At 41.9% G+C, this 17,410-nt stretch overlaps 1 protein-coding gene across 4 annotated transcripts; it reads left to right on the forward strand.

Moving 5' to 3' along the window:
* The first annotated feature begins 866 nt into the window (after positions 1-866).
* On the forward strand, positions 867-16,862 carry fzd6 (frizzled class receptor 6). 4 transcript variants are annotated; one of them, XM_011484868.3, is made up of 8 exons: positions 867-994; positions 2,194-2,565; positions 9,911-10,107; positions 10,180-10,756; positions 10,875-11,294; positions 13,949-14,097; positions 14,186-14,557; positions 15,475-16,862. In XM_011484868.3, the coding sequence occupies exons 2-8, from the start codon at positions 2,380-2,382 to the stop codon at positions 15,620-15,622; spliced, it is 2,049 nt and encodes a 682-aa protein (XP_011483170.1). In that variant the 5' UTR covers positions 867-994; positions 2,194-2,379; the 3' UTR covers positions 15,623-16,862. The 4 variants fall into 4 exon arrangements, with proteins under 4 accessions (XP_011483170.1, XP_011483171.1, XP_011483169.1 ...); XM_011484869.3 differs by having other exon boundaries at positions 875-990; XM_011484867.3 differs by having other exon boundaries at positions 878-1,162.
* The last annotated feature ends 548 nt before the right edge of the window (positions 16,863-17,410 follow it).

Genomic DNA, 17,410 nt, shown 5'->3' on the forward strand with positions numbered 1-17,410 from the left:
AAAAAAAGAATTATGAAAAAGCTGTTTTAAAAGGATATGTTTTTAGCTGAGGGCATAACAGCTTTTTATTTCCCCCTTTCGTTCATTTCTGTGATTATAATATGCTGATAAGAATGTAACAATTTAGCAATAATTAAACATTTAATGGCGATTTAAACAAAGAATAGGCAACCACAACAAAACAATTTTGATTTGCTAGTTGATTTTAACAACTGTTGTATTTCTGGATTCCTTCAATACTAAAATACTCAAAAAGGAAGAAATCGCACAAATATAGGGACAAGAGATTTGAGGTAAAAAGAAAAGTTACCAATTTTGTCTTTACATTTTGACAACATATTAAATTGAAAGTAACCTGACAAAAAAAAATGATTCACAAGACCAGTTTTTTTTTTAAATCCAACCGCCGAGACTTTTTTTTATTTGGCCACCAAAAGGGTTTTAAAAACACATTTCAAAAATGAAGTCTTGAACAGAACTAACGATAAATTAAATGTACAAAAAGACTTTCAAACTGTAACGTTTAAAAGTATAAATAAAAAGATTTAAAATGTCGCACTTTATTTGGAATTTATATTAAGAAATGTTTGATTACTATGCATTTCTCATAAGATTCATTACTGAATTTTTAATGTTTGTTTATATATTTATTTATTATAGTTGTATCTTTTTTATGTGTGTTTATATTTTTAAATTAGCAAACGTGAAATTGTGTTAATAAATGTACACCTTTAAAAAACAGTGATAATAAAACACGTTTTTTAAGGTGGAATGGGTTAAACGTCTTTTAAGACTTTTGTTGCAACTTTGAGACTCAAAGTTGCAACCCCGCCTTTGAGTCTCATATTTCCCACTGCACCTGAAGGCAGCTCAGACTGAAGGATCGCAGGCGTGCGCGAGCTCCGCGCAGGCGTACAGAGGTCCAGACGCTCGGAGCCCCTCCGAGCCCACTCCGCAGCGGTTCTGTGTGGCAGCGGCTCCTCAACAGCTGTAGGTAAGTGTTTGTGTTGTGTTTACCTTCATCCCGGCGGGCATTTTCTGCTTTTTTCACGTTTCCACCGACGTCAAGTCGCCCCCCCTAGTTGAGCCGTGAGCCGACCGAACCAGGGACTCCGCCGCCGCCTCCCTCCCTCCCTCGGCCGGTTTCGGAGTTTTCCCTGCGGTGAGCGGAAACCTGCAGGAAAAAGTCACGTTTGTTGAAATGAGAGACACACCTAAGTCAAGCTGTTGTTGTGCGAGTCAAAAACTTTCCAGTTGGCTAACTTTTACGCCTTTGTGTGTGTTTTTAAAAGCTAGCTTAAACTTTGAAAAAGATATTTGGCGAAAAATGCGGGTTTTCTTCCAACTGTAGCCTCCGATTCTTCAGTGAGTGACGTCATAAAAAAACAAGAGAAATCACGTACATGCAAATAAATAAATAAATAAAAGGTTCCTCTGAAACTCACTCAGTGCCAAACTCAGTGTCACACCATCTAGATGGAAATCCACTTTTGTTGTGTTTTATTATTGAAAGGATAGGATTAAGTTAACTAAAATTGCATCATATGAACTGGATTAAAAGCTGTAGGAAAGTTTTTCTGTTTCCCCCCGTCAGGCCTTTAAGGCTCCTCTGCTGGGTTCCAGCGTGTGTGTGAGAGTCTGACACTTTAATGTGAAGTTTAATATGCTCCAACAAGCTGAGACCCATTCTCCTCCTGCGCGAGCCAGGATCTGCAGCCTTCTGCAGACGTCTGCGTTGCTGCTGTCCACTCCTGCACTGTGCAGACAGACTGCAGTCCCAGCAGCTCCTCTGGAGAGTCAGGGAGGAGTCAAGGCCAACATCTGCTGTGTTGGAGTGTCTCAGAAGAAGCTCTCTTTAAACAAGCCTAATCTAATCAGTTTCTTCAGAATTTCCTGTGTTATTGTTCAAAGTGACGCGGCTCTGGCTGCTGTCTGCTTCAGGTAAGACTCTTTAACTACTCATAAGTACCTCACACAACCCCACTTCAAAGAAACCTGAGGATCCCTTTAATTTCACTGACTGATGCTGTAAAGAGCAGCTTTAAACTGGGTCCTGAAGACCTTAAGGTAATTGCAGAGGAGCACTCGTACACTAAGTTGTGATATTTTCAGGTTCTTCAGTCAGTCGTCTCTCTGTAGTTAACAACTACGTCATTTAGAAATGTTGTCCTAAAATAATTTCATTTATTTCAGGTGTTGCAAGTCCGCTGAGTAACCCATGACCACGAGCTGACCAACAATGAGAGGCCTGAGACCACCTCAGCAGAGCTGATCTGAGGCTGATGGACTGACGAGAAGGAATCTCCGCCAGCATCCTCGCACAGGACCAGAGATAAACTTGTGGTTGACTGACGCAATTCCTCCCCGTCAGCTGACGCCATGCGGACGCCGGGGCCGCTGTGGCTGGGCCTGGCACTCGTTTGGGTCGGAAGCTGCCGCGCTCACAGCTTCTTCACCTGTGAGCCCATCAAAGTGCACCGGTGCATGGGGATGCCCTACAACATGACTTTCTTTCCCAACATGATGGAGCACTATGATCAGGAGATTGCAGCCAGTAAAATGGAGGTGAGTTTTGTTATTTTAACCCTTTGAACACCACAGCTTCAGCTCCCCAGCGTTGACATTCTTTCAACTACCGTAACGCTACAACCGTTTACACAATTAACGTAAATCAACTGATTGTGACGCGGAGAAAGGCGTTTCACAATCGGCTGGTTTACGTTGATGGGGTAAACGGTCAATGATTGACGGGATCTCAAAGAGCGTCCGTTAGGCATGTGTTGCTGGCGACATTTCTGGTGTTAAAGGGTTAACACATCGTATTCAAATGACTTATATTTATATAATATTATATTTGCCACATAAACTTAAATCCTATATTTTTATTTATTGCTTATGTGTTAATGTTCATAATCATGTTTTGATATTTGAGCTGGTTGTTTTGGTATAAAGGATCCACGTAAATATAAATGTGAACAATGTGAAGAAGACGAGCCTTTAAAGGACATTTTGAGGGTTTTCAGGTGAACCACAACCTTTCAGTCAGCGCTGGCATTACCTCATCAAAGACCCACTTTGATCATCTTTTGATCCATTTTCAAAGCGTTGGCAGTGGTCTTTAATTATGATTATGCTTTTTTGAAAAATACTTGTTGTTTTCTAGGACACAATTTCTGCAGAGCAGCAGGAAGCCATTAGAAATTCATTCTTTATTCACACATTTTTACTTCAAGGACATTAATAGGTAAATCACTAAAATCGTAGGATTTTCATATTAATATACCAAATAAATACAATAAAACAGTAAATATAATGGAATAAAAAACACATTGAGCATTTTAAATTTTCCCAAACCTTTGATACATGTCAAAAGATGAGATTTGAAAGTACAGGAGTCAGCAGGGGGGAAAAAACAGAAGAAATGAAAGCATTTGCCAAAGCACAAATAAGGCAAAATGTGCCAAATGGAAGTGTTAAAACACGAGCAAATGGAACAAGAAATAAAACAGCTTGACGTGTTGTTCACCGTGGCACACGGAGCCCAAAGCAGCAACGAGGAGTCGATCTTGACCGTCATTGTATTGCTCAAAAAGTAAGATCCAGTTGAACACGGTGTGATTCTAAAATCTTTAGGACATGTTGATAATCTTAGGATAACAAACTACCGGTGCCTCATAAGGAGTTTGTGTCGTTCCTGCTCTAAGCGCTTTAAGTGTGAGCTGGCAGCCCCAGACCAGATGATGCTGCCGTGTTCCAGAATGGGCCAAATGTTGGCGTAATATGCAGTTATAAGAGCTTTTTGGGCAAATTGGTCATCAAATGACTTCTGTCCTCAAGCAAGTTTCCATGGTGACTGAATTGAACCAGAGGTTTAAAGAAAAGTGCGTCATGACCATTTAAAAACCATAAAGTAGGCACATATATTGTAACATGTTGAGCCCTGGTCTATTATTTTTAGGCTCTGATTATATACAGTGTAGGGCTGCACAATATGAGGAAATCCTGCGACGTGTCATATTAGTGATCAATATTGTGATGACGATACAACTATTGATACATGAGCAAATAGCAAAACAACCAAAAACATTATTTCCTTTTCACGGCAACAGTTTAATTTAAGTAACTTAAATTACGCTCCAAATGACCCTCGTCTACATGGGAAGCGAGCATCTGACATCAAAGGGCTCCATCCGATTGGTCAAATGCATAAAGGGATTCATTTGATTTGTTAAATACTTCAAGCAGCCACAAGACTGTTTTAGCACATTTAAGGTCACCGTCCTTTGCAATATGCAGGAGAACGATAAATTTGCGATTTATTATACAGGCCTAGTACAGCACAAATACCAGGTGAGTGACTTGTAATTACCTGTTTCCAGAAACCTATATTTGACCGTTTATCAAAATCTCAAGCCTGATATCTACAGAACATTACCCTAAAGCCAGACTTCCTATGGGTGAAGAGTTTGTACAGATGCCGCCAGTCACTGGGGAAACTATTCATTATGGTGGTTTAGAGGTAAAGTTTAATTTAAAGCAACAACCGGTTGCACAAACTATCACCTGCTCCTAGTTTGAACACTTGAAACAGATTGAGGGTTTGGGGTTAAAACGGGTATGGATGTGGAGTCTGCAGCAGCTCCGTACAGGTCCACCTGTGGGACCGATCCTTACTTTGGGGTAAACTCCACAGAAACCTCGGCAGAAGCTGTGAGGGCCTCAGATGGGTGAAGGCATCACAGCTTCTCTGCAGTGCAGCTGACAGACATCTGGACCTCGTTCTGCTTCTATCAGTAGATCCGTCTTTCATCTCCAAATAAGCCAAACATGTTACGACGCATTAAGATGATTTACTACAGTGAAGCACAACAGACCTAATCCCAACTCATTTGTTTAAACAGGATTAATTCAGGGGTATTTGATGGAATCCAGCGACTCATCTGACTTTTCTGTACCACCCACAAATTCCAGACTAAAGCTCTGCAGGCACTTGGAGCAGAAGAATGATGAATCTCATTAAAATTCAGTAAAGGCAGAGAAATACTTGCTTTCAGGATTTATGGCTGATAGATCAGTGGAGAACCAGCCCTTTCCATACTTCTGTTTCACCAACATTTGATTGAAATCACTAATAATTCTTTATAGTGTTCTCCGTTTATCGCAATAGTTGTGTTCTAAAAATAATCTGTGATAGTAGTGCGCCAAATAGTCATCTTTATTTTTTACAATCATTACAGATGTTTTGGGGCTCTAAAACTCATTATTACACACTTTTCTCAGACGGACATGAACATTTTCACTCTCATCTCTCCTGTTAAAAAAAACGCTCAACGTTCAATCCTACATTAAAAAAAAGTCCAGTATTGTAGAATGAAAACAAAGATCTGATCGTTATAAAGATTTATGTTAATTTTTCAAACTGTATGGAAGAGATTGACACAATGAGGAGGCAGAACACAATGTGCTGTATAGAAAAAGCGCACAAAATCTACGAGACTGCAAAGGGTGATCTACATTATAGCAATGGACCACTGTTGTCAAAGATGTTGATCGTTCGCCTTCACCAACAATGAATCGGATGCAAAAAGGTTTTGTTTGGAGCAGAGGGAATCATCTTCCTCAGCCTTTTATCATATTTATTAGTAACCAAGAAGCTAAAATATCAGCACGCATCTCCAAACAGATGCGCTCATTAAATGTTAACAGGAATGTCCCTGACCTGTAAACAGGCGCCTCAAGGGGTTGTTACGGGGAATCAGGACGACCCAAATACAGGAGCGAAGAGGCAAAGTGGAGTGAGGAGAAACATAGAGCATAAATACAACACAACAAATCAAATAAAGTACAGGCAGCTGTGCGCCACTCCAGGTACAGACAGGTGAAGGGGCGGAGCCCTCCAGGAGCCAACCTGCACAAAAAACAAAAGGAAACTCACAGACTGTGTCAGGGGCTGAAAAACATACATGACATCACAGTTGGAAACAATACAAATCACTTTCTTCTTCTGTGTGTTAAAAAGCATTTAAACAAAAACGGAGGAATTTATTTTCACACACCAGAATGTTCATCTTCGTGATTGTTGTCCGAATCATTTTTCAGTAAGAGTTGACCTGAGAGGCAAAGCTGTCAGTTTGCCTTCCCTCCTACGTTCCAACGTCACCTCATTTATGGACATGATCTCTGATCGAAAGTCCAGGATCATGAGCAAAAAGCAGCCGTAATGAGCTTTTACTGAAGGATAAGCAGATCAGGGTGGGTGTGTGTGTGTGTGGGGGGGGGGGGGGGGGGGGCAGTACAGTCACTGTTCCACCTCACTGAAGGAGGGCAGTTTGGAAAACCTAATGGTAGAAATGAAGGCAGATTTTACAGATGGATGCTCTAGTTATTCTTTACACCACGTAGGTCCTGTTGGTTGCTTGGTCTTAGTTTGAGAATTTTCTGCTTGATAGCTTGTGGAGTTAAAAGTGGGGGGGGGCTAAAAAAACTGGAAAGGAATCTAAAGAAGATAATCACTATAATGTAGTCAAATGATCTGTCCATGCAGTAAGAAATCTTAAAATAAGATGTCTAAATCTAGACAGGAGTTCCACATTCAAACAGGGAAAAATAAGCTGAAAAAGCTGTTCAGTACAATGTTATATAACCCATTTAGGTTTTTTTTTTGCTAGTTCTAAGCAAATGGTTTGTATTATTTGAGTTTTCTGTACCTAATTACGGTTCATTTTGATTACAGTGACAAAAAACTACTGTAGTGTTATAAGTGGAAAGGACTCTCTTCAAAACAAAACAAGAATATGATCTTAGAACAAGTCCTAATAAATCCTTAGAAAAATATAAAATAACACCTTTTCATATAATCTAAATCTAAATTTTTATTTCCAAAATCAATCCCATTCTGACTTTTCAACATGTATTGAACTTTAAAATAACATCCATGAATTGAACCAAAAAACAAAGTGTAATTTGAGTTTTTTTAAGTCTTAAATCAAGATTTTCTTTTGTTAGGAGTCTGTAGCAAAATGATGTTAACTTGTTTTAATAATAATTTCCCTATTTCTAGATCCAGGCTATTAATGAGACAAACGATTTTAAACTGCTCTTTAAAAAAAAAAAAAAAAAAAGCTTGTAAAGGTGTAGAGGACTTTAAACCTGGTCAAATCTCTTTAATGTTTGAAAACCAGATTTTAAATCTTGGCATGGCTCAAATTGTTTGCAGTGCAGGAAAGTTGCTCCATCACGGCAACCAGCCTGATCCTCCTTTGGAAAAGGGTGTGATGTCCGTCCCCTCTGTGGTGGAGTCTTTCTCTCTGTTGTTGGATCGTGTGTCCTGGCATTCCTGTAGACCTGGCTTTGGGTTACACACATTTGTTGTCGGAGCATGAACAAAGATTTGTTGAAGAGGCTTTTTTTTTTTCTTTTGCGGGGCAGATCTGAGCTTCCCGTATCACAGCAACCCCACCACAGGCCACTGCGTCGACTTAGTTGTGGGGGTCTTTGATTTCACCCAGCCTGACACAATGCGTCCTGCACATACCACAATGAGAACTCTCCGTCTGTTAATGACTCACTGATTTCCCCCCCCATACAGCCTTGTGTCTCCCAGGTGACAGGCTGACTCCCCCTGACCTATATGCAACTTGACGAACAAAACCCAGCTCTCTGAAATCTTCAATGATCTATCACAGGGAACTGTTGCTGGAATCCAGGCTTTCTGCAGACAAAAGCCAAACATTTCTCTGTCTGCGTCCCGACCAGCACTGCAGCTTCAGAAGCAAAACACCCAGAGGTGTCAAATGTTCAGGAGAATATCTGTCCTGAGTGGTGAGACTTATAGGCAAAATGTTCAAAAGTGAGTTGCCCTTTTCCCCCCAAATCAGTGAAATCCTCAAGTACTTTGTTGTAATTTCACTGAAGGCTTTCGCTCTTCAAGAGCTAATCAGCTCCACTTCTGCTGCTGACCCAAGCTGAAGGTTTCTGCTATTAGGCCCTGTTTTGTAGTGACTGTTGGGAAGCAAATAAAGGTCAGATTGTTGAGCCTCAGGAGAAGTCCAGACCTCCGATAGAGAGAAACAAGGACGTCCTCTGTCAGAGGGGCCTACACCTCTGAGACACGGACTGCTGCCAGACTAGATTTCAGGAAAAATGTCTGTACCTCACTGTGTGTGTGTGTGTGTGTGTGTGTGTGTGTGTGTGTGTGGGCCTCATGCAGAAATGTCACCAGTTTCAGTGAGCAGGTAACGCTAAAGCTTGATGAATGATCTCTGTTGTGATGAAGCATGTTTATCCATTTCTTGTGGGTTATTATTTTATCTTTTGGTCCATTGTTCCATCGTCAAAGCAAAATGATCTGGCAAAACAAAAGACCTTCTGCTGTAGGTGTGTCAGATTTAAAGCTAGTTTATATGCACAGTGATATGTACAGACATGTGTTGAGTTATTAAGCTCATTTGAAATTCTTGTATAACGTCGATCCTCAGCAGACTCCCCGTGCACAGCTATGTGCTTACAAGCCGTCCTCTGGGCTTTTCCCTGTGTTTCAAATGTCTGCATGTTCATTTCCTGTTACCTTTTACCAGCCCCCCACCCCCCTTGTCTGTCTCGTAGTTGTTGACCCCCGTGTTGAAACACAAGAGAATGGCTTTCAGGGCATGAATGGGGGGCTCTGTGTGGAGCTGCAAAGAATAGCACTACAATTTACAAAATAAAGTTAAGAGTTAATTCAAAGTTTGCATTCCTCTAGTTAAAGAAAGTTGCATCTCAACTGTTGGATTTGATGACGTTATAGATTTATTTTATGAAAAAGCATCAGTTCTCCCAACAGTTGAGGCTGGAGAGAGTTCAGCTGTTCAATGCAACCAAACAACTGTAGTCGCACTCATAAAAGGACAAAACTGTTTCCATCATTCAAACCTAAAAAATGATAAACTCCATAACTATAAGAGAAGAAATCAGGAACCGCTGTTGATGCAATCAATACAAAGTTTTGTGTTTGAAAAGTTTAGATTCTGAAAATGTAAAAAGAGGAATAAAAGAGAAAAATCTAGGAAAACCGATAAATTCACATGGAGACGGGAGATTAAAGACCCACTCCAATGAAAAGGATGTTTTCAGTGTTTTAATATGTTCTTGTGGCATTTTTCCCATGATGGAGGACCTTTATAAAGAATATTAAGTATTTCTCAGTTCAAATCATTGTTAATCAGGAGCAGATAAAAAAAGAGCAGATTTGTGACATAAATGCTAATAACCCTTGTGCTATCCTAGGCACTTTAACATTGGGAGTTGGGTCATCTAGACCCACTAGACAGTGCTCTGAACCTTTTTTCTTCAATGATTTGTGATCTTCACTGGTGTCCATGGATTACATGAAATCTTTCCTCCTTTATCCACCTTTGTCATGGTAGGGAGAACACACCAATGTAAGGATCGGGTCATCTGGACCCCATAGGATAGCACAAGGGATAAAAGGCAAATGTATAAAGAACTCTTGCTGCTCTGCAAAAAACCGTGCTAAAATGACATTATGGTAATTAAAAGACCACTGGAAACGCTTTTACAACAGATCTAAAGATGATCGGAGAGGGACTTTAAGTATATCAGGTTATGGCTTTTCTGCAATTTGATAAAAAGTGAAAAGAATATAATTTACTAAGACAAAAAGAATTAAGTCAACTTTGAATGTGGACTGATAGTAGAGCTGCGACTTCACTAAACACAAAGGAGAAAACCAAAACAAAAATCTACACATTTCCTGGATTTTTAACATCTGACCTTACAGTGAAATGCACCCTCGCACCACCACCACCACCACCACCACCACCACCACCACCATCTTAGCAGTGTTGACAGTTTGGCTGTCATTGAGGCAGAAGGACTTTGAATTTACCGTCTCTAAAATCTCCATTTGCAGCCATTTATGCCCCTCGCAAACCTGCGCTGTTCCCCGGACGTCCACCATTTCCTGTGCCAAGCCTTTATCCCAGCGTGCACAGAGGACAATAGGGTGATCCGGCCATGTAGGGAGAAGTGTCGGGCCGTTCTCTCTGACTGCCGGGAGAATATTCGAATCTTTGATGTCACCTGGCCTCCTGAACTTCAGTGTGACAAGTAAGAGGCTTCAGTCCACAGCAGCCTCTCCGGTGAATCTCAAGTAATCCATTATCCTGTTCTCCTCCTCAGACTGGACCCATGCGTGGTGGACGGTTCTGTGCCTCCTACAACTGCTCAACAGACCCCCTCATCTCCTAAGAGAGATCTTGGGTTTTGGTGCCCCCTGCAGCTAAAGACCAAAGCGGGCCAAGGCTCGTCCTTCCTGGGTACCCAGGACTGTGCTCCACCGTGCTCCAACATGTTCTTTAAACCACACGACATTGAATTTGCCAAGAGCTTCATCGGCGTGTGCTCCATTATCTGCCTCTGTGCCACACTCTTCACTTTTCTTACTTTCCTTATTGACGTGAAACGCTTCCGATACCCAGAACGGCCCATAATCTTCTACGCCGTGTGCTACAGCTTCGTTTCGCTCATTTATTTCATTGGGTTCCTGCTGGGGGACAGCGCAGCCTGTGCTAAAGCTTCCCACCATGCCGCTGTGGACACCGTGGTGCTGGGCTCTCAGAGCAAAGGCTGCACTCTGCTCTTTATGCTGCTGTACTTCTTTACCATGGCGGGTATGGTGTGGTGGGTCATTCTCACCATCACCTGGTTTCTGGCTGCTGGACCCAAGTGGAGTTGTGAGGCCATTGAGAAGAAAGCGGTAAGTTTCAAAAAGCTTTTAAGGGAAAAATTGAAATTACCAATAAAACTAAAGCAGTGAGGAATCATGGGTCATCAGGAGGAACTGTTACTCTTGTGCTTCTGTCCTTGGTGTCCAGGTGTGGTTCCATTCTGCTGCCTGGGGCATCCCAGGGGCGCTAACGGTCATGCTTCTGGCTTTAAACAAGGTGGAAGGAGACAGCATTAGTGGAGTTTGCTTTGTGGGTCTCTACGACCTGGACGCTCTCCGATACTTCGTTCTGGCGCCGCTGTGTGTGGGCGTCATTGTCGGCCTCATCCTCATTTTGGCAGGTATTGTCTCCCTCAACCACGTTCGGCAGGTCATCCAGCACGACGAGCGGAACCAAGAGAAGCTGAAGAAGTTCATGATCCGCATCGGTGTGTTCAGCTGCCTGTACTTGCTCCCGCTGGTCACCCTGTTGGCCTGCTACACCTACGAACAGAGTCACCGCAGCAGCTGGGAGAACACCTGGATCAATGACCGCTGTCAGGAATACAGCATCCCCTGTTCCTACAAGGTACCTGCAGTGACACAATGACCCAGGAATAGAATAGAATGCCTTTATTGTCATTATACATGGTAAAATAACATTCAGAACAGTTTTCTTTAAAGTGGGCAAACAATACAGATAAATGCATAGAATAAAAAGCAGCTAAAATGTGCAAGAATCAGGTGAAAAGGAAAGGCCACATCTGAGTTTTACTCTGAACGGCACAATCTGTACATGTTGAATTATAGCAGAGGCCAGACTTTTCCCTGAAGCTGTTTCCATCAAGTCAGATGCAGCTGCTGTAATAAAACAATATTCAAATCCAAGCTGCAGGCTGTAAAAATGCTCTGCTATGTTAATGCAACCTGAAGCTGAACATCTGTGCCACTCAGGAAATGTGTTGTGTTCGTGTGCATTTCAGTAGTAAGGTTAATGGGTGTTCCGAGAACACATTACATTATTAAAAACAGAAAATTGGTGCTTTCTGACTTAGTATTATATTTATTCCTATAGTAGCTGAAGCATCACAACCAAATGGTGGACAGTAAAAACCCTGAAAGTGTTTAATTATCTGTGCGTTTGTGGTTTCTGCTTAGTTTTATATCAGTTTTATTAAGTACTTTTATACATCTTGTTTATTTTGTGCCTACCCAGTGTGTGATGGCGCACACACATTCATTTGCTGTGTGTTTAACATTGTCCTCATGTAAATAATCAATCTAGCTTCTTTAGAAAAATGTTTTCAATTCAGTGACAGAATCTGAGGCCAATTTTATTGGCTAATGGGACAAAAACCTTGGATTCTGATGAAAATCGATGGCAACTTTCTGAAACAAATGGTGACACACAAATATAGATACAGTGGTGGACAAAATAGTTGGTACCCCTCAGTTACAGAAAGAAAGTCCACAATGCTCACTGAAATGACTTGAAACAGAATTATTTAAAAAACAAACTAATATAATAGGGCTGGACAAAAATGATGGTACCCATAACTTAATATTTTGTTGCACAACATTTTGAGGCAATCACTGCAATGAAACGGTTTCTGTATTTGTCAATGAGCTTTTTGCACCTGTCCACAGGTATTTTGGCCCACTCCTCATGAGCAAACTGCTCCAGTTGTCTCAGGTTTGACGGGTGTCTTCTCCAAATGGCATGTTTCAGCTCCTTCCACAGATGTTCAATGGGATTCAGATCTGGGCTCATAGAAGGCCACTTCAGAATAGTCCAACGCTTTTCTCTGAGCCATTCTTGGGGTTTTTGGCTGTGTGTTTTGGATGGTTGTCCTTTTGGAAGACCCATGACCTGCGACTGAGACCAAGCTTTCTGACACTAGGCAGCACATTTCTATCCAGAATGCCTTGATAATCGGGAGATTTCATTTGACCTTCACAACTTCAAGACACCCTGTGGCAGATGCAGCAAAGCAGCCCCAAAACAGAACTGAGCCTCCTCCATGTTTCACAGTAGGGACAGTGTTCTTTTGGTTGGATGCTTCAGTTTTGAGTCTACCAACATAGAGCTGATGTTCCTTACCAAAAAGCTCCAGTTTTGTCTCATCTGTCCAAAGGACATTTTCCCAGAAGCTTTGTGGCTTGTCAACATGCATTTTTGCAAATTCCATTCTGGCTTTTTTATGATTTCCTTTCAACAGTGGTGTCCTCCTTGGTCGTCTCCCATGAAGTCCACTCTGGCTCAAACAAACACGAATGGTGCGATCTGACACTGATGTACCTTGATCTAGGAGTTCACCTTTAATGTCTTTGGAGGTTGTTCTGGGCTCTTTGGATACAGTTCTAACTATCCGTCTCCTCAATTTGTCATCAATGTTCCTCTTCGTCCAGGGAAGTTGGCTACTGTCCCGTGGGTCTTAAACTTCTGAATAATATGCTGCTTAGAGATGGTTTTATAGCCTTTACCTTTACGATGTTTGTCTATAATTTTGTTTCTAATGTCCTGGGACAATTCTCTCCTTCCATTTCTGTTGTCCATGTTCAGTGTGGTTCACACCTTTTCACCAAACACAACGTAAATATTTGTCTCCCTTTAAATAGGCAGACTGACTGATTATGGGTTTGAAAACAGCTGTGATGTCAATTAAAGGACAAACCTGAATTCATCATGACCCCCTGGGTTCTCAGTCTTTTATGGAGGTACCATCATTTTTGTCCAGCCCTATTATATTAGTTTGTTTTTTTAAATAATTCTGTTAATCAACAACTCAAAAGTAATGGCTGATTTTGATTATTTCATTTTTGATAAATTTTAATTTATTGTTACTTTTGAACGTTTCAAGTCATTTCAGTGAGCATTGTGGACTTTCTTTCTTTAACTGAGGGGGACCAACAATTTTGTCCACCACTGTATGATATCCAGGGTTTGAGTTGGGGCTGCAGCAGCAGCAGGGTTTGAGCTGGAGCTGCAGGTCGCAGAAACATTCTTCTCAGATTCATGAGTGCTGAGCAATAATGCAAACCCCCCAGACTCTCACAGCTGCTGTGTGTGTTCAATGAGAACAGCAAAGGAGCTCTAAACCTCTACAGGATGAAAATGAACTCCACTTTCAATGAATTGTTATTTCTGTTTATAATTTATACTTTCTAAGTGGAAAATTGGATTTGTGTCTTTTATTTTGAACCACAGTAGTCTGATTTTCTTTGGACGTACCTCTGTTTCAGACTGCAACCCCTGACCGGCCTGACCTTTCCCTGTTTCTGGTCAAATATTTGATGACGCTGGTGGTGGGGATATCGGCGGTGTTTTGGGTCAGCAGCAAAAAGACTTGTTCTGAATGGGCTTACTTCTTCAATAGGACCCGCAAGAGGGAGTAAGGCAACATCTGTTCCCGTGTTAACCCAGCTAAAAAGGAATCCAGCTGGTTGTTTATGTTTTCATAACTGTTCTTTGACCCGCAGCCCCATCAGTGAGAGCCGGCGCGTTCTCCAGGAGTCCTGCGAGTTCTTCCTGAAGCACAACACCCGTGTCCAGCACAAGAAGAAGCACTACAAGTCCAGCTCCCATAAGCTCAAAGTCATCTCCAAGTCCATGGGCACCAGCACTGGCGCCGCCCCCACCAATGCTGGCACCACCAGCTCCTCGGGGAACCATGAGACCCTCTTGGAAGGTTCTCTATCTGACACCTTAGTCAGAGAGCAGATGGATCGGACCACAGCCGCTCGCAGCTCCAGGAGGGGGGAGAGGGAAGGAGGAGAGAGACGCAGTAAAGGGGGGAGCTCCAGCAGGATCAGCAGCCACTCTGAGAGCGTGCACCGAGCTGCAGATGGAAGGTGGGATGAGACTTCACGGTCACATTCTGAACGGTTGGCATTCTTTAGAAAAACATTTACAAGGAGACACAGAATTATCTACAAAGACACTCCGCAGGAAGAGTTTGCGGCTTTAATGCTGCGTTCACACCAATAACTCGTCAAAATCGTGTTTGCCTTCTCTCTTTTGATGTGCGTCAAATCCGCTGCTAGATGCTTGTCCAAAAATGTGTCAATAGACATGATGCTCCTGAGAAGAACTTACAGCCGGAATGTGCCGCAACTCTCAGAATGTCCTGCAGCGAGACCGCATCGCGGTCTCTACGCACAGTCCGCGACGCACAGGCCGCATCGCGGTCTCCACGCACAGGCCGCATCGCGGTCTCTACGCACAGGCCGCGACAAACAGGCCGCATCGCGGTCTCCACGCACAGGCCGCATCGCGGTCTCCACGCACATGCCGCATCGCGGTCTCCACGCACAGGCCGCATCGCGGTCTCCACGCACATGCCGCATCGCGGTCTCCACGCACAGGCCGCATCGCGGTCTCCACGCACAGGCCGCATCGCGGTCTCCACGCACAGGCCGCATCGGCTCAGTGCGATGCGGCCTGTGGGTGGCTTAACCTAGAAACTGGACGCCCTTGATGCCCAGTCGTGACCACTATGAATGTCAATCGTCTGATTAAGATATTTACAAATTAAGTTCCCGATCATACAAGATTTTTTCACTTCGCATCCATTATCTACTCCTGCTTCATCACAAGAACTATGTGCTCACACCACAGCTTTCTTTGGGCAAAGACCGGCCCACTGAAGGACTGAACCTCTGTTTGATCAAATGCCAGAACTGTAGTAATGTCTGAACAGTAAAGTAGGAAGGATTAAATGTGTCTGAAGTCCCCATCATTGACCAGCAGTGTGTCTTGGTTGGTGCAGGATTACTCCCGGCAGTGAGCTGGCCGAGGTCAGGGGAGGTACTGGTGGACCAAAGCAGCATCCAGCTTTAAACCTACTACCCTCCAGTGCTGTCCAAGACTCCGCCCACCAGCTTTGTGAGAAGACCAAGGACCCAAAGGACATCTGACCTCCCGTGTTGATCTCATCTCTGTTTGTGTGCACACCTTAACGGGCTAAAATAGCCTTCAGTGAATCTTCATGTCAGCAGAACATTCCTGGATGGTTTGGGTTGTGGTGTGTTGGAGCAGAACCTGCATGATCCAGCCCAGAGATGCTGCTGGTTTAGATTGTGGGACGCTTTTGTAATCCAGCTTCACAGAGCAGTCTGTCTGCTTAAAGGCACAGTTTTTCCTGAAAGCACATACTTATGATCAAAGCATTGCTGCCCTTCCTAGACAGCACACGAAATTTGCTAGAAAAAAAGGCAATACTATAGTAAACATTCTTTTTGATTGTAGCAAAAGATTTATACTGATTTAGTCACTACACTGAGAGTTGTTATACATAAAGATGTTCTATTGGAGTAGATGTCTTAAGGCTGTTTTGTATCTGTACCACTGTTTTATTCTTTTCAGGTTTGATTTTAAACTTTATTGTTCGATTATAATCTTATAAAAATGGGCTTCATTTTCTTGCTTCTTTGTTTTAAGTTTTTACTCATTTTTTGTACATTTTGTTCACTGGTGACTTAAAAAACTGTGAGGGTGTTTAGCTCCTTTCCTTGAAGTTTCCTGTCTGCCCCAGCCTTTCAGCTCCTTAATTTGGAACACACCTTATCCAGGTAATCAGAGAAGAAGTGTTTGTGTTGGAGTTGCTCATCTAACTTATCTTATGTCTAAATGAACAACAGATGTGGGATTTCCCTAAATAATCTACTTGAGATTCAGGTAGAATGGGAGCAGATCTACTGGAGTTTTACTCACCCAACAAATAAAACAAACTGAGCAGTTTTTGCACTATTTGACATTTAAAGCACAAACCACTTATAAAGTAGTCTTAAAGATCAGTAATCATTGAATGTTTGGGAGTTGTTGTTTTTTTTAACGCTTGGGTTGATTTATGTGGAACTTCTCTTGCTTTCATTTGCTTTGCTCCAAAATGAACATATTGTTGCCAAAAAGTTGTTGATCTTCCAGGCTGGGAATCTTTTGAGATTCCAAATCGTAAAAGAAAAGGGATTTTTTTTTATTGTGTACCATTTTTAATTTCTGTTACATGTAATATGCTTTTGTTTATGATATATTTGAGAATAGTCCATCAAATCTCTTTAGTAAGTATTCTGAGCAGCTTTTACTGTGCTTTTTTATATACAGATTTTGTACCAGTCCTGTTTGATAAATTGAATTAAAACTGCTGTATTTATTGTTTCTGTGTCTAAACCTTAATATTAGATTGAACTTTTATTTATAAAGCACCTTTTTAACATGAACTCAAAGTGCTTGAGGGGCTTAAAACAAATGACTAAACATACAGAATGCCCTTAGCCTTCCCGACCCCCCCCCCCCCCCCACACACACACACACACACCCAACGTAATGAAACAAAATGACACAAATGAAACTCAAAGTAGAAATAAGAAATCTAAGAGCAACCTTTTTTTTTAAAAAAAGAAGCTGTATGAACTTTATAAGTAAATGTGGCTTTCTTTAAATTAGGTGTTTGTGTGGTGAACTATTTAGAGTAAACAGGACAACTATAAATGACTAATGTAGTCATCTTATTCAGGAGATAGTTTTTTTAGGATGGGTAATGTTGATGCCTCTCATAAATTTGGGGTCCTGATCTGAAAAAGCTGTGAGGATGGTCATGTTCACTTTAACTCAGTTTCATTGTCTTTCTGACAGATGCTTTAGGTATTTTGCCTCTTAAAAAATGGCAGAAGGGAGCACTTCTAGTTTCTTCTCATTTTTATTGT

This window comes from Oryzias latipes, chromosome 16, assembly GCF_002234675.1.
Source record: "Oryzias latipes chromosome 16, ASM223467v1".
Classification (NCBI taxonomy): domain Eukaryota; kingdom Metazoa; phylum Chordata; class Actinopteri; order Beloniformes; family Adrianichthyidae; genus Oryzias; species Oryzias latipes.